This window comes from Pipistrellus hanaki (genome assembly GCF_964339955.1).
Source record: "Pipistrellus hanaki genome assembly, chromosome: X".
In the NCBI taxonomy this organism is placed as follows: Eukaryota; Metazoa; Chordata; class Mammalia; order Chiroptera; family Vespertilionidae; genus Pipistrellus; species Pipistrellus hanaki.
The window spans coordinates 91,381,167-91,405,001 of record NC_140524.1 but is presented as its reverse complement, the minus strand read 5'-3'; the positions used below and the strand labels follow the sequence as shown (position 1 = coordinate 91,405,001).

At 42.1% G+C, this 23,835-nt stretch overlaps 2 protein-coding genes, 1 long non-coding RNA gene and 1 pseudogene across 6 annotated transcripts in view; 1 reads left to right on the top strand and 3 right to left on the bottom strand.

Annotated features, from left to right (window-relative positions):
- PDK3 (pyruvate dehydrogenase kinase 3) overlaps positions 1 to 6,740 on the top strand; it is a 64,501-nt gene extending 57,761 nt beyond the window's left edge. Inside the window, exons 11-12 of one of the 3 annotated variants that reach the window (XM_084869681.1) lie at positions 526 to 665; positions 3,066 to 6,740. In XM_084869681.1, coding sequence (XP_084725807.1) covers positions 526 to 665; positions 3,066 to 3,096 — 171 coding nt within the window. In that variant the 3' untranslated portion in view covers positions 3,097 to 6,740. Of the gene's footprint in view, positions 1 to 525; positions 1,990 to 3,065 lie in introns of those variants that run through there. The other 2 variants (XM_084869682.1, XM_084869683.1) reach the window with 2 other exon arrangements.
- Positions 1 to 23,835, bottom strand: part of LOC311614722 — a 520,998-nt gene that overhangs the window by 50,430 nt on the left and 446,733 nt on the right. The gene's annotated exons all lie outside the window — the stretch shown is intronic.
- Positions 15,053 to 15,390, bottom strand: LOC311614706 (small ribosomal subunit protein eS28-like). The gene has a single exon (XM_084869805.1). It carries the CDS (start codon positions 15,347 to 15,349, stop codon positions 15,140 to 15,142), a length of 210 nt encoding a protein of 69 aa, XP_084725931.1. The 5' UTR covers positions 15,350 to 15,390; the 3' UTR covers positions 15,053 to 15,139.
- On the bottom strand, positions 17,393 to 21,838 carry LOC311615520 (chromobox protein homolog 1-like; annotated as a pseudogene). The gene is made up of 2 exons: positions 21,823 to 21,838; positions 17,393 to 21,227 (listed from the first exon to the last, which is right to left on the bottom strand). The product of its transcript is annotated as a chromobox protein homolog 1-like (transcript).

Genomic DNA, 23,835 nt, shown 5'->3' with positions numbered 1-23,835 from the left:
ATGGCCATATAGTTTGCTATATGTTATAAAATATAACATACATGTAATATATTATACTGTAACTTCACCAGTACTTAGAGTGTTTAACTTAGATGCCAGTACATTTGAATGTGTGATATTTGATAACCCTTTATGTTTGTAAATCTAGTATGTATAGAACTTTATTTCTTTCTGAGCCCAACCATTCTGGGAGAATGGTTGCCCAGTGAACAGGAGTGCTTGGTCTAAGACCGTCTAGTCCAAAGTATCTCAAAGCAGTACTACCTGTATTCAAATGCTTCTTGTTCTGGTCCTGTGTATGTCAGTACTGGCTTAGAATGAGGGAATATTTTTATTCCTTTAAAAAAGCTTTCATTTTCATCTTCCCAGTCTAAGTGATCTACTAAAATAGTAAAGCTTTAATATCATTCAAAAAGTATATATTAGGGTTTCTAATGTTTTAAATATAAAATTTGAATTCGTATTTCATGTGTGACAAATGGCACTGTGGCCCTTTGGTGTATATATATATTTTTTTCCCATTAGGCTCTTTCAAGTGAATCATTCGAGAGGCTTCCAGTATTCAATAAGTCAGCATGGCGCCATTACAAGACCACACCGGAAGCCGATGATTGGAGCAATCCCAGCAGAGAGCCCAGAGATGCTTCTAAATACAAGGCAAAACAGTAATAAATTACTTCGCTTTCTATCCTAGAGTATCTGACTTTCCCCACAGCATGCCAGTCAGGCAATTGTTACTTCAGACAAATCTTCTTTGTGGTTTTATCACTGGAAAAGCAAAGGGAGCCCTGGCCAGTGGGCTCGGTTGGGCATTCTCCCATGCACCAAGAGGTCCCTGGTTCCATTCCCAGAGTAGTACATTCCCTGGTTTCTGGCTCGATCTCCACTAGGGGGCGTTCAGGAGGCAGCTGATCAGTGTTTTTCTCTCTTCAATTCCCTTTCTATCTCTAAAATAAATAAACACATATGGGGTGGGGGGGGGGCAAAGCAAAGTTATCCTTTAAAAATATTGAAACAGGTTTCTCACCCCAGACAGGAAAGAGAACAAGAATTGGGTAACCAAAATAGCCATTCAAATGGAGACCCTGCTCTCCCAGGAGTCTTTGCACTGTGGAGATCTTAATAGCAGTGAGCAGAGTTTATCATGCCATGAATTATATTTGAAAAGAAATTGAGTTGGCAGTTTATCATCATCCACCGGGCTTGACAGGAGAAAAAAAAAAAACAGAGAAATTCTGTGGGTTCAAACTGAAAAAAAATCAAGAAGTTAAAATTATCAATCAAGATAAACAAAATGTGGTATATCCACACAATGGAATATTATTATTCACCCTTTAAAATGAATGGGGTTCTGGCACATGCTACAATATGGATGAACCTGAAATCGTGACACTAAGAACAATAAGCCAGACCCAAAAGGACAAATACCATATCATTCCACTTATATGCGGTACAGTGTAGTCAAAGTCATAGAGATGGAAATTAGGATGGGGAGAGCGCTTCAGTTGGGGAAGATGAGAAAGTTCTGGAGGTCAGTTGCACAACAATGTGAATGCACTCAACACTACTGAACTGGACATTTAAAAATGACCGATCATATTGATATTTTTTTTATTCAAATTTAACATTGCAATGTTCCTCCCTATCTTCTTCTGTCTTCTATAATAATAAAAGCATAATATGCTAATTAGACCAGATGTCCTTCCGTACTTTCTTCCGGACGAAGCTGGGGCTGCAAGGGAAGCTGGGTCCCAGGTGCCAGAGGGAAGCCAGTGTTGGCAGCTGGGGGAAGGAAGGCCTACATTTGCACAAATTCCGTGCATCGGGCCTCGTTATATTTGAATTTCATGTATCTCTTTACCCTGAAAACCTTACCTTAACATAATGCAACAGAAAGCTATTTGTCTGCAAATATAGTTTGTATAGCTTTGTCATTTTATACCATTATCATAGCATTGGTCTTTTTGATAAAGGACATATCTACACTGATGTATTGTGTGTGTTTTTTTCCTATGGAAGTCTAGTGATGGACCTCTGAGCAATATTGTGGGACTGGTCACTTACCTCAACTGATAAAATTTAGAGGAGTTTGGTTTGTGCATGTGAGTGCAAGCACGCATGTGGTTATGCATATGTACACACACACACACACACACACACACACACACACACACCACCACCACCACCACTGCCACCATCACCACCACCACCACCACCACCACCACCACCATCCCTGGCCAAGATTAAGCTGCATCACCTTAATACACCTGGATCAATTTCATTTGATTACATTTTCAGTCTGTATGTAAGCCAGGTAGTGTGTTGGACATCAATGTGACCAGTGATTTCAAACTATTGCTCTGATGGGGGAGTTGTTGAGGAGTACAGAAGCAGTCTTTTAAAATAACATCCATTTGAATTGTAAAAAGATGGCTTTAATTGAATATTGTTTTAAAGGAAGTTTTAAAGCTAAACAGTTTAGGTGTATACTAATTAAGATGGGCTTAATTGGTAAACAACATTGTTCAACACTATAATTTCTAATATAGTGTTAGACAAACCTTTTAGCAAAAGACAATTTTTAAAATTCTAAAATGGTTAGCCTGACAATTAAAATTGTCAAATTATACAAATAGGATAATCTTGGGGAAGTATTCACTAAGTGAATGAGAAAGTCTAGGAAAACTTACTCTCTAATCAGGTTTTTAACAGTTTTATTGATATAATCCATATACCATAAAATTCACCCGTTTAAAGCATCCAATATTCACAGAGTTGTGTGACTCTCACCACTCCCTAATTTTAGAAAATTTTCATCTCCCCCAAAAGAAACCCTGTACCCACTAGCAGTCATTCCTCATTTCTAATCAGGTTTTTAACTGAGAGTAAAGTATATGTAAGTAATTTAACAGTAATTCTTTTTCTGTAGAACCATAGAGAATAATTCTGAGATAAGGCAAAGGTTTTTGAATTATCACTCTAATTAAACACTGAGTACGTCTTGGTTAAAATAGAGAAGGTTATACTCAAACTCACTATGGATATTCCCATTATTTTCTTTGTAGAGACAAGATCAAGACTAATAGAACTTTCTAGACAACTGCTCTGGTCCTCTCTCTGAAGAAAGATCATCTTCTGCAAGTCATCCTCTGAGCTCCTTTCCTCTATCAACTCTGACCGTGACACCATAGTTATTCCAGTGCCGGACCTTTCCCAGAGAAACTTTCATGTAGCTACTTCAGATCTTCCAACTAAAGTAGTAAATCGAGTACCTTTATAGTATGTTGTGATTTGGTTGGTGCCTGTCATAAGAGAGCACAGAGCCTCGTGAGCGCTCTCGTGTCCTCATACCTCTCTCCTCATTGGCATAGTCAAGTGTCTACAGTGTTCGCAGGGTTCTAAGCTCCCTTCCCACCCCAGGTACAGATCTCTACTGTTGTACTTTGTGATCAAATACCATGTTTGTCCCAAACCACTAAGGCCTGGGGAATCTGGAATTGAAGATATCAGCTGAGCGATAATTCAGTCCCAGGGCCCTTCCTTCTCAAATGCATCCCTCCTTGCTCTCTGATTGAGAGTTTTGCCTTGGGCTCTCTGCTCGTATTCTCATTGTGAGGTGTGTGGACTTCCATGTTTAGTCTTTGATGCATTGGTTTTATTTTAAAATCCACGTATCTGCTTCTATTATGCCCATGAAACAGTTCCAGAGTTGTCTTGGAATTTTTCACTTAACTGCTTGGTTTCAAAGATCTTAAGTGAAAAACTACCCTCTGGTCCCTGTCAAGTTTGTAAAGAGTGGGAAGTGGAGCTTTTATGCTTATGTAAACTTTCTGCTAATCTAATACTGTACCTTTGTCATATGATACTCCTTTGTCGTTTTCTAAGGAATTGGAAGTCCTTGTGTGATGTACTTCACTAATTGTAAAAAAGACTATCGAAGGGTAAAGTTCTTTATTTTGGAAAATGCCCTGCATCTTCATAATTTTCATGAATTTTAGCCAGTTTTAGAATTGCCGATCTGATTTTCACAATCGTTTGCGTTTGGCTGAGAGTTGGAATTGGCAGGGGACTTAAGGTGAGGAAAAAGGACCCGTTATTATTGCCCCATAGAAATGGAAGCTATTGGAGAGTCCGGATTACAACCCGCCACTTACATAGCTCCATGGGGTGTGTTTCTTTCATTTCATTATGCGCTAGTTCCCGTCATCTTTAGAAAGAACTCGCTCATTTCTCCCATCCTTAGAGGATCTCATCAGAGAAGTCATAAACAGTTAGATCAAAGAAAGGCCACTGAACATCCAAAACAGAAATGACAAGATGGTCTTTATGGAGGCTGAGTCGGTGTCTTGGGGACAGGGCTTTTCCACGGTATTATTTCCTTGTATAAAAAATGTAAAAATAGTGGTTCTTTGCATTTAAAAACCCTGGCTTCCTTATAAATGTTAGCTACTATATGAATATCTTCCTAGGCTACCATTTCTAACATACTCCTGCCTTGTTCTGTTTCACTGTGCTTCAGGAATGGCCATTGATTGTTATGCCCTTACAGCAAGATTCGTGTAAAGGTTGAAGATGGAAAGTAGGGTATGGGAAAATCCTATCACATTCCTCCCTTTACAGATCTTTTCTAAAAGAAAAGATTTTTTCCCAATGTTTTAGTGACTTCATTGGTAGTCCGTTACTAATAAGCTCTCTAGTTGACTCAACTCCGTCTGACCCAAGTACAGTTTTGCCTCCTGTTTTCTGCATTAAGAATTGAACCCTGCTCCCAAAGTAACCTTGAGCAGCGTTTCAGGAACATCTGGCATTCGCACAGTTCAGTGACCCAATATTCATTTATTGCTTTTGTGGGCTATGCGTGATTCTTTGAACTTGGCTGCATCCCGTTGGCTGTTTGCTGGGTTTGTCCCTGAGCAAGTGGTCAGATGTCTGTGTATAAGTTGTAATATAAATAGGCATTGACCCCTTTCCCATGAAATTCATATAGTTCCCCCAATTCCTCTTTTTGCCTTTCATTGACTTGATTTTATTTAAGTATTTAGAGACTGTGTCTGCTACTTGGAATAGCGCCAGGCACATAGTAGGTGCTAAGTAAATATTAGTGGAATGAAGGATTGGAAATTGAGAGACATGAACCTTGGGTGGAGAGCAACATCTTTAAATTCTTAAAACTAGCTTTTGGTTCCAAATTAAAAGTCATTCCATTCAGGAGCTGTGGGGGTATTGAATTTCCTATTCACAGTGCTAAGCAGTGACCTGGAAATGTAGGGAGATGAAAGAAAAGAAGTAGGGATAGATCCACAGAAGGTTTCTGGTCCTTTCTTTAAGTATTCATTTTGACTCCTTGATACAGTGGATTCTTTCCATCCAACCAAACGGCATGGCTTTATGGCCTTGCTTGTAGATTCCAAAGAACTTGTACATACAGCATCCCTTACCGTGCCAGGAGGTGGACCATGCAGGCATTATCTCTGTTTTTCATGAGTCCCAAAGCAGTGCAGTGTTTGCCAAGCTGGCATGGTAAGTGAATGGAAAAAAACCAAAGAGAATAATGGGTCTTCTTATTTCTAGACCTATACACTCAACAATGCACCAGGTAGTTAGCATTCTCTTTTTTGGAGTGTGTGGCGAAGATACAACCCAGTTTTTCTACAGTGCAAGAGAATTCCATTCAGGAAAGGTGTTTTTTTTTTTCTTTTGTGTGTTTTCATTTTGGCATGGTTAGTTAGAGGAGCCAATCGAATAATTTGGCAACTTTCACCGAGGAAGACAGGCAACTTAAAGTGCAAGGCAGTCGGTAATTGCTAGTTATTTAGATTTAGTTTTGTGTTTGCATGAACTCAGTGCTCACTGCCAGCCCTTCATATAAAGACTTCTCATTAGAGAGTTGATGGTTTTATCTTTTGGAGAACTGGTTGCAGCTTCATTTAGATTTTCTTGTGTATTTACAAATGTTACAGTTCCTAATATTCAGTAACTTAGCTGCCTCTCAGGTTCTTGGGTCACATCCTTTGTCCCTCGATTCTTGGGGCACCTCACTTTATTGTCTTCGAGTGCCTGCTGGTACTGAGCCGAGACTAGATCTTTCATCCCCTTTGCTAGATGACCTGCTTATTTGTCTGGGGGTACTTGTGATTTCTTGTTTATCCTCGAATTCAGTGACTTCATTCAAGTATGTCTCAGAGTTGACAGTCAACTGTTGGCTTTTTCTGGTTCTTAATGAGCATTAGATATTGACATTTGGGCCTGTCTTTTTAAAAAATATATGTTTTTTATTGATTTCAGAGAGGAAAAGAGAAGGAGAGAGTTAGAAACATCAATGATGAGAGAGAATCATTGATCGGCTGCCTCCTGCATGCCCCCTACTGGGTATTGAGCCTGCAACTCGCGTATGTGCCTTGACCGAGAATCAAACCTTGACCTCCTGGTTCATGAGTCAATGCTCAACAATTGAGCCACGCCGGTCAGGTTTGACTATTTCTTACTGGTTTATTTGTTCTCTTCAAGTTTGTAGCAGTATTGGCTCTCTGTTATCGGTCCTTCACATTTACAGAGTGGCCAGATTATTATGACCACCCCATCGGCACTTCATTGGGCCACCTTTTGCCTTCAGTACTGTGGCGATTCTTCTTGGCTTTGACTCCACGAGATGTTGAAAGGTGATGGGAGGAATCTGACACTGTGCCTGATGAACAGCACTGTCCAGGTCTGTGAGATTTGATGGTGGTAGAACCAGCTGTGTGATGGCTCTTTTAACTTCATCCCATAAATGCTCAATTGGATTGAGATCTGGTGATTGTGGGGGCCACCTAAGCAAGGTAAAGTCTCCCTTATGTTCTTGAAACCACTCCTGCACAATATGAGCACCGTGGCATGGCCCATTGTCTTGTTGGAAGAAGCCATATCCATTGGGATACTCCCATCAACATGATAGGATGAAGTTGATCAGCAATGATACTTAGGTATGTTGTGCTATTCAGACATTGTTCCACATGAATTAAAGGGCCCAAATCATGCCAGGAAAACATGCCCCAAACCATAAAACTGCCTCATCAGCTTGAAGGGTTGTACTCATGCATGTGGGGTGCATGCTTTCATGCCGTTTCTGTGAATTCTCACTCTGCCATCTGCATGATGCAACTGGAAATGTGATTCATCTGACCACATGACTTTTTTCCATTGCTTGACTGTTCAATCCTTGTGTTCCTGTGCGAATTGGAGACGTTTTATCTTGGTAACTGCAGACAGCAAAGGTGTTTGAACAGGCCTTCTCTGCTTATTATTTTTTATTGCATGGGACCAGTTCTCTCTGCCCAAGAAGAGTCTGGAGAAATCCTCATTGATTCCTTTCTCAAGTAAGATGACTTTGAATCATCACCTTAGCACTTGAACTGTAAGGCCAGATCTTGATGGTCTCTAATGGTGAGGAGCACACAGGTAATGTTTCAGAAGAGCAGTGGCAGTGGGGTTATTTGGCCTGTTTGTGGGACCTCCTTTCCTCAGTGGCCAGCGTGTTCTACTTGGCTGACTGTTCTCACCTTCAGTGCTGAGCATGATGACCAAAGAGTGTGAAGGACAGCCTGGCTGCCTTTAGTTGGGGACTAATCAAACTATACTCTATGCAGTGCCTTCCCTTAATGTCAGAGCAGTTGCCCTGGTTCTGTCCTTGTGTGAGATGAAGACTTCAATACATGCCCACATGTAAGGGACGAAGGAAGTTGAAGTAGTCAGAGGAGTGATGTCAAGGAAAGTCATCTTCACTCCTCCATTTAAATAATAGTGAGCATCTATGGTATGCTAGCAACTGCGCTAAGTGCTGGGCACGCGGCAGTGATCAAAGCAGACAGAAGTCCCTCAGGGAGCTCATGTTCTAGTAGAGGAGACAGACAAGGCATAACACAAAGGAAGTTTCTAGTATACTTGGGAAACAAAGTGCTATGGAGAAAAATAAAGGGGGTGAGTGAAGGGTACCAACTCTGTAAATATTTTCATTGTAGACAGAAGTGTTCCTTAAAACATCCCTGACCCATAAGTTGACTGCAATTCTAGAGATGACATAGGGCTGAAACCATCCTGTCTGTCCTTCCTCATCTTGCCACCTTAAATCTGCAGCACTATGTTGTATGTCATTAGGAACTCCTACCTCCTTAACTGAGCCCATAGCTTCTGTCGTGGACCAACTTGGAGGCCAGAATTCTTTACTGATAACACTAACATTCGCTCCAGTGTCCACTAGACCCTTAAGTTGTTTTCCCTCTATTCTTAAATTAATCATAGGACGGGTTTTGCTAATTTATGTATCCAATAGATGTCCGAGCTTCCAAATCTTTGCATTCCTCTTTTCCTATTTATAGCCTCACCTTGCTGAACATAAGGTAGTAGTATCTGAGCAATTCTTTGTCTTGGAGTAATTTGCATAACATGATTACATTCTCGTATAACTTTAACTTCTCCTTCATAATCTGAATCAATGACTCTAGGCAGAACAGTTAGTCCTTTTAGAGTGTTTTCACTCCTCCCTAAGATTAATCCTAAAGTTCCCAGTGGCACAGGTCCCCAAATTCCTGTAGGAATAGCTTGCCGAGCAATATCGGGGGTCAAAGTGACCACAGTAGTGCTGTTAAGATCTAGGCTTGCGCTTCCTGGAGTTGCTTGGATGAGGGAATCCACCATGGGCCTTGTAGGGCAGATTTCCCCTATTGATGACGGGGCTGGGGAACGCCCCTCAGGCCGTTTCCCAGCAGTTGACCATGCCCTCTATCTTGATCTAGAGTAGGGGTGTCGAACTCAATCAGAGAAGGGGCCAAAATCTAAAATCCAGCCTAAATCCCGGGCCTAATGGTTTACTGAACAGTCATAAACTGACAATGTCATAAACTGACAGCGGAGTGCAGTGATGACAGCGCGGTGCGGGCCACATTGCAAGGCCTGGCGGGCTGGATTTGGCCCGCGGGCCTTGTGTTTGACACATGTGATCTAGAGGCTTCCTGTTTATATGAAGTTTCGATCTACACAGACTGGCCCAATGGTTCCCTTTCTGACATCTAGGACACCGAGAGGTTGAATCTAGAGGCTGAGTGTTTACGCCTCTCCCTAGAGCGCTACCTTGTGTCCTTCTCGGTTGCCTACATTCCTTTTGGAAATGTCCTCCTTTTCCACATTTATAACAACTCTTATTTCCACCTGTTACTGCAGCAGCAAGCCTGATCCCACATTCTGACATGCTCGAATCATCTCTGTAATGGTACTATTTCTTCTCAGAGGCGTCAGGCATTTCTTACAATCAGAATTGGCATTTTCATAAACTAATTGCTGAATTAAAACATCTCCTACTGCCTCATGTTGAATCTGTTGTCTCACGGCTCGAGTGAGACAAACCACAAAATCAGAAAACAACTCTGTAGGTCCCTGCATACATTTACTAAAAGCTCCCTGAGGGTCCCCTTTTGCTAGTAAAGCCCACCATCTTTCCTTCCACAAAGTCTAATTTGCTCATGTGCCTGTTGCACACAACGTAGCTGATTTTGTACATCCATATATTGTCCCAATCCTGCCAGCATTTTATAAGTTATTTTATAAGCATTCGTCCCTTCGTTTGCACGGGCTTGCTCTTGACATTTTTCCAAATATTCTCCTTTCTATAGTAAATAATCTCCTCCATCCAGAGTTGCACGAGCCAGAGAATACCAGTCAAAAGGAGCTAAGAATGCTTCAGAAATATTATTCGTGATTTCTCCTGTAAAAGGAGCCATTGGACCATTTTGAACAACGCTTTCTCGCAAAGCTTTTATCATTTTAAAATCAATTTTTTCATGGCGTCTTATTATCTGATTTGGGAGCTGTGGGTCAGCTACTTGTATAACAGGAAAAGCAAGCCTTTCTTCCATCGACATGTCCTTCAACTCTTTTTGTTGTGGGGTCGAACCCTAGGTTCAAAATAAGACCACCGGAGGCTGATGATTAATTTAAAAAGCAGGCAAGAATTTATTGAACTGGCCAGGGCAGCTGCAAGAGTACCACACGCAGGCGGACCCTACACTACTGCGAGGCTTTAGGGGCAGGTAGTTATTTTTAAAGGTTCTGAGAAGGAAAACCCCTATTTTGCAACAAACTTTGGAATTTTCTGCTGTTCTTCCTAGACAAAATGTTGCTGTCTTACCTTGTAGGCCAGAGACCAGATATGCCCACAATCTCAATACCATGCCAGGTGTCAAGGCCAGTATAGAGACAAACACCAAGTGCACATAGGGCTAGCTCTTTAATAAAAATAAAAAGGAAATTCTGCCTGTAACCTTGTTTAGAATTTGAATTCATAATAGTAGGGTTAAAATTCAAACAGCAGTTTTTACCCAAGTATGATTGCTACCATATTTCATTCCCCACTGGTTTTATGTGCATGAGTCAAATCATTGATTCATCCTATTTCCTTTAAGGGTATTTTTTGTTTGGTTCTTGCTCTCCAGTCCCCTAGCATATTTATCCTTACTTAGCCCCAGACTTTCTCACTGGTTAAGAGAAATGTTCTTACAGTTACCAAGACCCCTAGTACCATAGTTCCCATCAGTACTGTCCTCATTGAAGTCCAGATCCCCTCCTTCAGGCATCAAGTCTCCTCCTGGCCTGTGGAGCCCAGGCTAGGGATCTCACGGGTGAAGTCGCTGGTTGCCAGGATCCAGGTTGTTTTCTGTGCAGGAGCTGGGAGTGGTGTAGTCAGATCTGGGTGCCATCTACTTCAACAGCCATAGGCGTGCTCAGGGAACAGTGTAGCATCCCTTTCAGGTTGGGGTGAGTCCTTGGGCAGTGAATTTCTTTACCCACATAGAGTCTCTGGGCTGGAAGGGGTATACAGGGTCTATGGTGGGCACTGGCAGTGCATCTGGAACAAGCTTATGGGTGGCTCTCTGGGTAAACTGCAGAGCCTGTAAAGACATGAGCAAGGGAATGGTTATGAATTCCAGCTTTCAGTTTCTCCCTGACCCCTGGAAGGATGGAGAAAGGTCTACCATATATGATCTCAAAAGGGGGGAACCCATCCCGGTAGGGGGTGCACCTGGCCCATAAGAGGGCGAAGGACAGGAGGTTGGTCCAGTTTTTACCGTTTTCTAGGACAAATTTAATTGAACTTTTTAGAGGCCTGCTCATGCCTGTCCTAAGGCTTGAGCTATACTTTGAGATACCTTGCTACAAAGGTGGAGCTGTTATCTGATCCTATGACTACTGGCAGCCTGAATCTGAATTTAAGTATAATCTCCTGGAGTAATTTTTTGACTACTGTAGAGGCAGTTCCTGTCCTAATGGGGTATGCTTTAACCCAACCTAAGAAGGTGTCTATAAAAACTAGTATGTACTTAAACCTTAATGCTTATGGCTTAATCTCTGTGAAACCCACCTTCTAATGCTCTCCTAGGGAATTTCCACGGGGCCCAAATTCCCAGGGGGACCCTCCTACCTTAACATTTACCTGTGCACAGATAGTACTTCTAGTGACTATGCTTTTAATTATCTTACTTAAGCTTGGTATATCTGCCTCACAGAAGTTCAGAAGTCTTGGTGACGCCTAAGTGGGTAACCTGGTGTAACTGGGCAATTAACGTCTGACCTAGAGCCTCTGGGACCAACAGTCTATCATCTCGTAGGGTCCACCAACCATCTGGTCCTTTGATGACTTGCTTCTGTTCAGCCAATTCCTCCTCTAGTTTGGTAGAGCTGCGGGTCCGGCAGGGTTACTAAGAATTGTAAAGGCCCTACTTGTTTTGGGGCATCTTCCTTAGCAGTTTGGTCTGTGGCTCTATTTCCTCTGGCTTCAATTGTCTCCCCTTTCTGATGTCTTTTGCAGTGTACTATTGTAACTGCCTTTGGGAGTCAGATGGCTTCAAATAAGGCTAAAATAATGTCCTTTCTGGCTGGAGTTGGTAACCTTCTTTCCCAGGGGATGGCACTGTGTCCCCATCAAAGGGCCTGGATTAAGGCCAAAAGTTCAGGAACTGTGACCAAATGGTGTGGTCTAGGGTGACTACTGCTGCCCTTGCATATCAGATTCCATCCTGAACGTAACTGCTCCCATCAGTGTACAGTACCTCATCTGGTGATGATGGCAGGACATCTGTCAGTACTGCGTCTGTTACCTCTATGTAGTCATGAATGGGTTCCTCTGGATCATCTGGAAGTAGGCTGGCAGGGTTGATGGCCAGTGTCTTATGGAACCGGATATAGGGCTGGTCCAGGAGAAGAGCTTGGCACTGGGTGATTTTGGTGTTTGACATCCATCTCTCTGGAGTACCTCAAAGGAGGGTCTTAATGGCATGGGGTATTGTTAGGGTTAGCTCCTGGCCCAGAGTCTGCTTATCTGCCTCCTTCACCAGTAGTGCTGTGGTGGCCACTGATTAGAGGCATGCTGGCCACTCTGCTGCCACAGAGTTTAGCCCCTTAGATAGGCAACAGGTCTCTTCCAGGGACGTAGAGTCTGAGTGAGAACCCCTTTGGCAATGCCCCTTACCTCACTCACGTAGAAGTGGAAGAGCTTCGTGACATCTGGTAAGGCTAGGGCAGGTGCTGAGATGAGAGCCTTCTTTAGTTCCTCAAAGGCCTGTTGTTACACTTTGGTCTAATTCAGCGGCTGCGTTCCTCCAGTACGTGTTCCTTCCTAGGTCTATAGTCCATGATGTCCAAGGAAAATAGGCAGTTTGTCCGGTGGCTCCCTGGACTGATGTATGGGTCCCATCGGCTCTGTCAAGACTGAATAGACTGCCCCAGTATAACAGGCTTGCCCTCCACTTATAAGGTTACCCTTGGGGCTTAATGGAAAGGAGCCCCAGTCCCGGACGAGCCCCATCTCTCCCAATCTTTGTTTCTGTTTCTGTCTCCGGCTAAGGTCCCCGAAAGGAGGGAGAGCCTCCTGCCCCTTCTGGGGGTCCCTTTCTCCTCTCTCTCTGGTATCTCGCTGGGGCCTCCAAATGTTGTGGGGTCAAACCCTGGGTTCAAAATAAGACCACCGGAGGCTGATGATTAATTTAAAAAGCAGGCAAGAATTTATTGAACTGGCCAGGGAAGCCGCAAGAGTACCACACGCAGGCAGACCCTACATGACTGTGAGGCTTTAGGGGCAGGTAGTTATTTTTAAAGGTTCTGAGAAGGAAAACCCCTATTTTGCAACAAACTTTGGAATTTTCTGCTGTTCTTCCTAGACAGAATGTTGCTGTCTGACCTTGTAGGCCAGAGACCAGATATGCCCACAATCTCAATACCATGCCAGGTGTCAAGGTCGGTATGGAGACAACCACCAAGTGCACATAGGGCTGGCTCTTTAATTAAAAAAAAAAAAAAAAAGGAAGTTCTGCCTGTATCCTTGCTTAGAATTTGAATTCATAATAGCAGGGTTAAAATTCAAACAGCAGTTTTTACCCAAGTATGATTGCTACCATATTTCACTTTTCTGTTGGCTCTCTGTACAGATGATTCTATTGGCAGTGCTATTGGTGGAGAATTAAATGTTTCAGGATTAGGACATGAAGTTGGAGGGGGCCATAAAGGCCATTCCTCCAGTTTTTCTTCCTGCTCCTCTCTAGGAGGAGCGGAGGGAACCAGGTGAGGAGGCTCCTCTTCAGCCTCTCAAAAAGGCTCTAGCAAACGCAATATTGTGTTCCCCATGGGGAAATATAATAGTTTTTTGAGGTAAGTTTTCTCCTGCTGCTGAGCTTTCCCCCCCTCAAACTTTAACCACTCAAGATCTAATGTACTTTTTTCAGGAAACCAAGGGTTATGTTCTATAACATCAAACAAAAACTACAAAAGAATACCTTCTGAAACTTTTAATTCCTTAAGCATACAAACCTAAATTCTAATTCTTCCCCATTAGCCTGGCTGAAAAAGATGTTCCCAACCTACTTACAGATCGCGTGACTCTGCAGCTGGCCATGGGTTTTGAGTACGGTGAGCCTCCCTCACCTTTTCTCGGTGTATTTTTCCTCCTTTGCTTTAGGCGAAAAATATCATGTCCTCCAGATGTCCCTATTCAGGCGCCAGATGTGGAAACCCCTTTCATGTCCCACGTGGCTCAGGGTTCCAGTTCAGGGTCCAGGTTCTGGAGAAGGCTGCAAACAAATGAAAGAGACTAGAAAAGTATTAATTTGGGAATAATGGGGGTCAGGCGGGAGCCCAGCTCTAGTGGGAGGACTACCCTGGGCTCTGGCCTAGTATCCCTTTTATTGAGACTATGGGGTATACCCATAGCCCTTGGGAAGGAAACTCCAAGAACAGAAATTTACATAAGGCAACAGGTGGAGACTGCTTCAGCTAACAGTGTTTCAACTGAACAGTGAGCGAACTAGCTCTGACCTTTCAGAACAATCCTATATAATAAAACCCTAATATCCAAATTGTCCAAATGGTGGAATGACTGATTGCTATGAACTGACCACCAGGGGGCAGACGCTCAATGTAGGAGCTGTCCCCTGGTGGTCAGTGCGCTCCCCAGTCTTACAGTTAATACTCTAATCCATTTTGGGTTTATTCTTGTGTATGGTGTAAGGAGGTGGTCTAGTTTCATTTATTTGCAGGTATCTGTCCAATTTTCCCAGAAATATTTATTGAATAGACTGTCTTTAGCCTGCCATATGTTCTTGCCTCCTTTGTCAAAGATTAATTGGCCATGTAGGCATTGGTTTATTGCTGGGCTCCCTATTCTGTTCCATTGATCTACATGTCTGTTTTTATATCGATACCATGCTGTTTTGTTTACTATGGGCTTATAGTATAGTTTGATATCAGGTAGTGTGATACCCCAACTTTGGACTTCTTTCTCAATATTGCTAAGGCTATTAGTTATTTTTTAGAATATATTTCATTGATTTTTTTACAGAGAGGAAGGGAGAGGAATAGAGAGTTAGAAACATTGATGAGAGAGAAACATGGACCTACTAGGGATATGCCTGCAAACAAGGTACATGCCCTTGACCAGAATCGAACCTGTGATCCTTCAGTCTGCAGGCTAATGGTCCATCCGCCGAGCCAAACCAGTTAGGGCCATGTAGTGTTTCTTTCTTTTCCCCCCCCGAATTTACACAAACACTTTATTAACAGTGGCACATCTTCCCTGTGGGCTGTGTTCACCCAGCCAGCCAGCCAGGACCCAGACACAAGTTCAGCGCAGCCTCTGGGCCTCTCGCTCGGACTCCAATAGGGTGAGCACGTTGCCCTCGCGCACAGGGCCTTTCACGTTGCGGATGATGGAGCGGCTCATGTCGTCCATGAACTCCACGCAGACCTGCGTGCACTGTCCCTGGGAGCCGGTCCTGCCCAGCACCTTGGTCACCCTGGCCAGCTTGATAGGCTGCACGCGACTCGTGTCCATGATGGCGGCAACAGTCGGGCGGAAAAAGCAGTATTTTGAAGTGTTTCATTGATACCTTAAGACAAGTGTTTCAAAACCATGGCATGATTTAATTTCAAGTTGCCAATTTTGTTTTTACCAACATCAGAAAGATATGGTTACACTGCCAATGCCTGGTCAGCTTAATTTGACTTAAGAGTTTAATATGACTTAACATTAAAAGCTCACACTACCCTGAAATATATAATTTCACCCATATGGTGACATTCAACATTCAAGTGCCAGGGTTTTTATACCCTTTGGGTCAAGTCTCTTCAAACTTTTAAAAAGAATCACTTTAGGCTTATAAAAATAAGTATTTGTCAAAATGTTCAATAAACATTACATTAAAACTAGCAGCAAAAAATATCTAGAAATCTGTTGTATGCAAGTAGTTTTCTTCCCAACCATGGAAGGTGTGTTTGGTTTTTTTTTTTTTTTAATTTTTTTTTGTTTGTTTTATTTTTAATATGTTTTTATTGTTTTCAGAAAGAGGGAGAGTGAGAGAGAATCATTGCTCGGCTGCCTCCTTGCACGCTCCCTACAGGGGATTGAGCCCGCAACCCAGGCATGTGCCCTGACTGGGAATCAAACTGGGACCTCCTGGTTCATAGGTCGATGCTTAATCACTAAGCCATGCTAGCCAGATGGTGCTTTTTATAATAGAACTAGTGGCTCAGTGCACAAATTCGTGCACATTAAAAGGAAATTAATTAGAACAAATATTTTAATATCGCGGTTTGCCCTTTCTCTATAAATAGAAGTGTCAACCAAATTCATGATTGACAATGCCAGATGGAAATACATGTGCAATTGGCACCAATGAGAGCTTTATATGATCACACATGCACAAGTCAACTTAGCCTTTTATAGATCTAGAATAAACTTGCTTAATTAGACCTGCTTTCTGATTGTAGCTAAACTTTTTCCAGCCCAGTGAAGCACCCAAACTTCTCTTTCAGATAATTGTCATCCACACAGCAGTAAATATCAACACAAAGCAGATTATTGTTGTAGATCATGCAGGGAGAACAAAGGGTAAAATATTTAACTGCAGCAGTGTTTGACTATATTCTGGGCAGTGAGAAAACCTGAAGTCATTTTCAAGGTCCATCATTTCTTCTTTTCAGTCGGGTCAAGTTTCTAAGCTTTCTAAATCTCTATTTTCCGTCTAATGAAAAGAAAATAGGATCCCACTGAGTCTCCTATCTACCCACTCCAGGACTTCTGTGAGGATCAAATGAGATGAGGCACAGGAAAACACTTCACACTTCATGTGCCTGCAAACAAGGTACATGCCCTTGACCAGAATCGAACCTGCGATCATTCAGTCTGCAGGCTAAACTGTAAAATGTTTCCACCTGTGTTCTTGGAACTCCAAGGAGGCTAGTCGCTAGAGAGAGGGAGCCGGGTGTTGCTATGTGATGTCATTACCCAGAACCTACAGCGACCCTGTTTTCGGGCTGGGCTGGGCTGGGCTGTGGGCTGCATTTTGCACTATGGGGTCTGAGCAGTGTTGGCTGCAATTTGGTGGGCTGTCGCTCCAGGGTGGTGTCGGGGCCTGTGTCCCACTTGGGGAAAGCCAAGTGTTGCTTTCTGGGTGCCAGGTCTGTGGTGCTCTTTCTCTGTGTGTGTCATGGCAGCTCCTGCATTGATTGTCTGCACCCCAGGTGGTCAGTGTGCGTCATAGCGACTGGTCAGAAGGTGAGAAGGACACATAGCATGTTAGCCTTTTATATATATATATATAAAAGAGTTTAATATGTCTAAACATTAAAAGCTCACACTAGCCTGAAATATATAATTTCACCCATACGGTGACATTCAACATTCAAGTGCAAGGGTTTTTATACCCTTTGGGTCAAGTCTCTTCAAACTTTTAAAGAATCACTTTTAGGCTTATAAAAATAAGTATTTGTCAAAATGTTCAATAAACATTACATTAAAACTAGCAGCAAAAAATATCTAGAAATCTGCTGTATGCAAATAGTTTTCTATATATATATATAGATAGATAGATACCAAATTGAATTTAAGGTATTAACAGAAGCAAAATACACTCTAATAACAGGGACTTCCAACTCGCTCTATAACGAACTAAGAAGCAAGTTAATTAAGTTGTTGATTTAGCTATGGGCAAACATTGGTCACTGCCACTTAATTCCATAAATTCATGCTGTTCCACATTTAAAGGGAAAACAGAATGGGGGGTGGGGGGTCTCCCTGCTCTTCCCACTAGAAATGCACTGGAAAGGCTGCTAATGCAAGTTAGAGCTGAAGTAAAAATTCTATTTTCAGTGCGTTGGGGAAGTGGAAGGGATGTATATTACATTCACCAGGTCTACATGCAAGACACTTTGATCATAAAATAGCCCAGAGTAAGAATTCATTTGTGGAATGTGGTGAGCATGGTCATGTCCAAATTCTTTCTTGGAGTTTGGAAGTGTCACTAGTCATGTAACTATCTATAGTCAGGATTAAGGGACACTATGCCAGGGGTCTGCAACCTTTAAGACATAAAGAGCCATTTGGACCCGTTTCCGAAGGAAAAAAAAACCTGGGAGCCGCAAAACCATTGCGACATTTAAAACAAATATAACACTGCATATATTGTTTCTTACCTTAATGCTATATACCGGATCGTGCAGTTAGCTGTCAATCTGAAGAAAAAAAGGACTTTTTCACTTAACAATGTAAAATATATTTTTGCAAATTAATAGCTAATTAAAATATTTAATTTACCTGGTTAATGGGATTTTTGCTCCTGAACCTCAGTGCGCAGTGTCAGCACATCAGGGCTGTAAGACGTTACCTTCATTTTCACACAGGCTTGCAAGTTGTCAGAGCCGCGGTAAAACTTCAAAAGAGCCGCATGCGGCTCTGGAGCTGTAGGTTGCCAACACCTGCACTATGCTGTGCCTTCCTAAGATTCCACAGTGTATCTTGCCCCTAGATGACTAAAAAGATGGCTCAGTATCAGGAGTAGAGGTGGGGAGGTATTGTCAACTTGAGAAAATGGTTCCATATAAATTTTTGGATTCTAATCCTGCAAAATATGCCATTTGGCGTTTTAATAGGGATCGTGTAGAATCTATAGGTTGCTTTTCGTAGCATTGATATTTTAATGTTTTAAATCTCCCTATCCATGAACATGGTATATGCTTCCATTTATTTGTGTCTTCCTCAATTTCTTCAGTGTTGCATAATTTTCTGAATATAGGTCTTTTACTTCTTTGTTAAATTTATTCTTAGTTTCTTTATTTCTTTTTGGTACAATTATAAATGGGATTGCTTTCTTAGTTTCCCTTTCTGATACTTCATTATTGGTATATAAAAATGCGACAGACTTTGTGGATATTTATTTTGTATTCTACTGAATTCATTTGTCAGTCTTAGTAGTTTTTTGGTGGAATCTTTAGGGTTTTCTATATACAGTGTTATCTACTACAAATAATAACAGTTTTACTTCTTCCTTTCCAGTGTGGATTTCTTTTATATCTTTTTGTCTGATTTCTGTGGCCTGATTTCCAGTACTCTGTTGAATAAGAGTGGTGAAAGTGAACTCCTGAGAGGAAGTTTTAGTTTTCTCCATTGAGTATGATGTTGGCTGTGGGTTTGTCATATATGGCCTTTATTATGTTGAGGTATGTTCCCTCCATTCCCATTTTGCTCAGAGTTTTATAAATGGGTGCTGAATTTTATCAAGTTTTTTTCCTGTGTTTATTGATGTATGACCCATGTGATTTTTATCTTTCATTTCATTTATTGATTTTCAGGTATTTTTTAAAATATATTTTATTGATTTTTTACATAGAGGAGGAAGGGAGAGGGATAGAGAGTAACATCGATGGGAGAGAAACATTGATCAGCTGCCTCCTGCACACCTCCTACTGGTGATGTACCCACAACCAAAGTACATGCCCTTGACTGGAATTGAACCTAGGACCCTTCAGAGCCGATGCTCTGCCCATTGAGCCAAACTGGTTAGGGCTGATTTTGCAGATATTATACGAGCCTTGCATCCCAGGAGTCAATCCTACTTGGTCATGGTGTATAATATTTTTAATGTATTGCTGGATCCAGCTTGATACTATTTTGGTGAGGATCTTAGTATCCATTTTTATCAGGGACATTGGCCTGTAATTTTCTTTCTTTGTAGTGTCTTTATCCAGTTTGGAATTAGGATAATGCTGGTCTTGTAAAATGAGCTTGGTAGTATTCCCTCCTCTTGAATTTTTTGGAATAGTTTTATGAGGATATGTAATTAGTTCTTCTTTGAATGTTCAGTAAGATTCACCTGTCAAGCATTCACAGCTTTTTTTTTTTTTTTTAGCCTCTAACATTTTATTTTATTTTATCTTAATAAACCTTTATTGTTCAGATTATTACATTTGTTCCTCTTTTTCCCCCACATAGCTCCCCTCCACCTGGTTCCCACCCCACCCTCTGCCCTTACTTCCCCCTCCCTCCTCATCCATAGGTGTACGATTTTTGTCCACTCGCTCCCCGCACCCCCCAAACCCCTTTCCCCCTGAGAATTTTCAGTCCACTCCATTTCTATGCCCCTGATTCTCTTATATTCACCAGTTTTTTCTGTTCAACAGATTTTTAATTCACTTGATTTTTAGATTCACTTATTGATATATATTTGTTCATAATTTTTATCTTTACCTTTTTCTGTGTGCCCGCAACCAATGTACATGCCCTTGACCGGAATCGAACCTGGGAACTTTCAGTCTGCAGACCGATGCTCTACCACTGAGCCAAACCGGTTTCGGCTGGATTCCCAGATTCTTGCCTAGAACTAGAGTTCAGCGTAGTCGGGAGCTCCTGTTTCCCACCTACTAGAGAAAGCCAGTGGCACACTCAGTAGTCAGTCCTCTCTTCACGCACTTACATGTGTGCCTTCAGACCTCTGCCTTTCGCAGCTCCCCTGAGTTTCTGCCTGACAGTCCAGATTCCCCCCATATAAGCCTGGGTCCCCAGGGTCTCGCCTAAAACTTGGGTTCAGTGCAGTTGGAACTGGGGTTCAGCGCAGTCAGGAGCTTTTGTCTCCTTCCCGCTAGAGAAAGCCAGCCAGGCACTCAGCCGCCCACACGCATTTCTCCATACCTCAGCCTTTTGCAGCTCCTCTGATTCTCCATATGCTTTTCTCTTTCCTTCTAGATATAGAATTTCCACTCAACCAGCTTTTCTGTGGTTCTAGATGATGCTCGTTTTATCTTCTAGTTGTAGTTTTGAAATTGTTGTGCGAGGCAGCAATTTAGGTGTTTACCTATGCTGCCATCTTGGTTTCTTTCTCCATTCACAGCTTTTAAACAGTCTCTCACAGTCCTTATTTAAATCGTCATAGAAGGATATGACAGCCCGAGAGCACTGGACATTAGAATCCTCTTTGGCTGGTACCAGGTAGGCCTCATCTGAGTTTTTCCACTTCATTAGGAACATTAACTCTCCATTGGTGTCTGTAGCTCCAATAATCCACTCCAGCCCAAACCCTAGGCAAAGCCTTGTGGTTTTTCTGGCTGTTCTTTCTTCCGTGCTTTGCTCTCCTCTCCCTTGTCTTCAGAACTGGTCTGCTGTGTGCTGGCCTCCCTCTGATTTGCCTGTATCATGTGCTATTTTCTGTGACTGTAAAAACTCAGCACTGAAGTTGGGGCAGTCCAGATTCTCTTCTGGTTCCCATGTGTTGTCCTCATCTGAGAACTCCTTCCACTTGAGGACTCCACTTTGCCCTTTACCACTTGATGGTTGAGAACTTTTGCCACCATGTAGTCCTCTTTTAATACAGCCTCCACTTTCTTCTTGTTCTGTGTTTTTTCCACATAGCTCCCACCAGCTATGGGGGAAAAGGGTGACGCTACTCATTCAGCCGGCATTGCTCTCAGCATCGGCCTAGGAACCAGGAGGTTGTGAGCTGGATCGGCGTGGCTTGGTGCTTGAGCGTCAGCCTAAGAACCAAGAGGTTGTGGGCTGGATCAGCATGGCTCGGTGGTTGAGCATTGGCCTAGGAACCAGGAGGTTGCGGGCTCAATCCCTAGTGTGGGGCGTGCAGGAGGCAGCTGATCAGTGATTCTCATCATTGATGTTTCTCTCTCTCTCTCTCTCTTTCTCTCTCCCTCCCTCCCTTCCTCTCTGAAATCAATAAAACATACCGTGTTTTCTGGCATATAAGATGACTTTTGAAACGAAAAAAAGCCCGCTCAGATTGGCCAGAGTCAGAGAGGCGGTCTATTAAAAAAAGAACTGGTGTTGCCTCGGAAGTGGGGGGTAGTCTTATACAGCGAATATAGGCCTAAACCTATGTTTTAACTGTAAAATTAGGGGGGTCGTCTTATACGCCGGAAAATACGGTATATATTTTTCGGAAGGGCGATCCTGCTCTCTCTGGTGGTTTCACTCCTGGGAGGAAACAGCAAAGCCATGGTGGACACTTTCCATTCTCTGACACCTACCTGTGTAATCACCCATGGAAGGTAGAGCTAAGTGATGGAGAAAGATAGGGTGCCAGGGCGCCTTTAATCATTTCCATAGGTAGGGCCAATTTGTCTCCTTTAAGTTGGCTTATTTGCATATAAATAAAAGCACCTTAGGACATCACTACTAACAGTCTCCACACACACAAAAAATGTCGGATACAGTTTAGTGCCTACATTAAAAGAAAGCCCACCCCTTTCTTGAATGAATAGCCTTGCAGTGTTAATAAATCCCTAACAGTATTTGCCTTCCCAACTGTGCCTCCTTCTCTCTTCCCCCCGCCCCACCCGCCGCCCCAGCACTGGGGACTCGGCATGGGCTACAATCAGGGGTCTTCAAACTACGGCCCGCGGGCCACATGTGGCCCGCAGAGGAGTCTGATCCGGCCCGCCAGGTTTTTTGGGCAGTGAGCGCAGCCGAGGTGTTACAGTAGGAATTAGTAGTTCATATAGTCCGGCCCTCCAGCTCTCTGAGGGACCGTGATCTGGCCCCCACTTTAAAAAGTTTGAGGACCCCTGGACATGTTCCCCAGTGAAGTGGCGACTTCAGTGTTGGGGGTGGAATCTTCATGGCTCTTGAAAATGATAAGCATCAGAGGTTGATGTCTGGAGTCCCATGGTTTATCCAGTTTGGACTATTGGGAATATTTTTGATGGGATTATTAAAATGTTGTAGAGATCTAAGTGGCAGATTAGTGATAACACTGAATCCAGGAAGCTCACAGTGAAAAGAGTACGAACTTAACCTAAAAAAAAAACCACATTTCTCTGTTCTGTAAATCTCTCAGTGGCATTTGGATTAATCAAGCATAATTAAATGTAGTTAGATTTTTGTCAGATTGTAGTTCAAAATAATATTCATCCTTGGAGAGGCTAATATATTCTGTAGACAGTTTATTAAGCACTTTAGTTACGCAAACACTAAGAACAAAATCAGCCTCAGGAAGGTTAATTACTTTAAAAAGCACAAAATATAGTAGATTGTGTAAATCATTAAAATTTTGAATCCCATGGCTTGAGCTTTAATGTACGTAGAGAGGTATTTTGGATTTTTTCGCATTATATTTTCCAAAAGTACAGGATTGCAATTACATTTTTTAAGAGTTCTCATCAAGTTTTTCATATTATAATTCCCAAAGTGAAGAATTACAGAGGTATTCTTTAAATGGCAACTAATCATTTTAGGATTCCACTGGTTTGTTTCCATTATAAGAACTCTATTTTTATTTCTGTACCTGTAAAGAAATCTTTTAGAAGTATTAGGAGAGAGAATGTATATAAAAGAGAGAATGTTTACGAAAGCATCCGTCCGTGCCTGGCCTTTCAAAAAATGAAATGAAATTTTTAAAGAAAGGTGAAACCTAAGAGTTTCGACTATAATCATAAATCTTTATTTTTAGCAATTTCTTTAAAGGGAAAAGTAAAGAGATCACATTGGTTTTATATGTCTAATTTTTTTGTACTCCAAGAATTACATGTTTGGTACCCTTGAACGTCTCAGGAAATAGCCTTTGATAAGAATCCCCATGGAAATTTCTGAAACTCTCTCATGATGTGTTGAGATTTGATAGTTCTTGTCTATATTTCTTAGTTAGAGCTTCCGAAGGATAGTCACCTCAGGAACACACAATTCCCAAAAAAACGTGAGCCTCGCCTTTATCACCACGCAGATTCGATGGACTTAAAGCTGTTTTTGTGAGAAATGACACCCAAATGCCCTTTGTTTAGTAGATATCAGAGATCTTTCTCACGCACATCTGAGATGTTCATAGACGGAAACCCTGCAATTCCGTTTTCTTGAGTAATCTTGCTGCTTGGCTTTTCAGTGAGGATTCTGTTTTCTATTGGAATTGAATCCTTTTGGGATAATAACATTTCACTTGAAAGAACATCCTAGTAAATCATTCTAACTTCTGCCAACCTAAAAGTGATCTGCTAATTTGAATTCTGTATATACCTTTTGCTAATGGGCTAAAACAGCACAAATGCCAA

Excerpts from the sequence above, each read along its gene's own strand:
- LOC311614706 (XM_084869805.1), bottom strand. The coding sequence starts at position 15,349 with ATGGACACGAGTCGCGTGCAGCCTATCAAGCTGGCCAGGGTGACCAAG.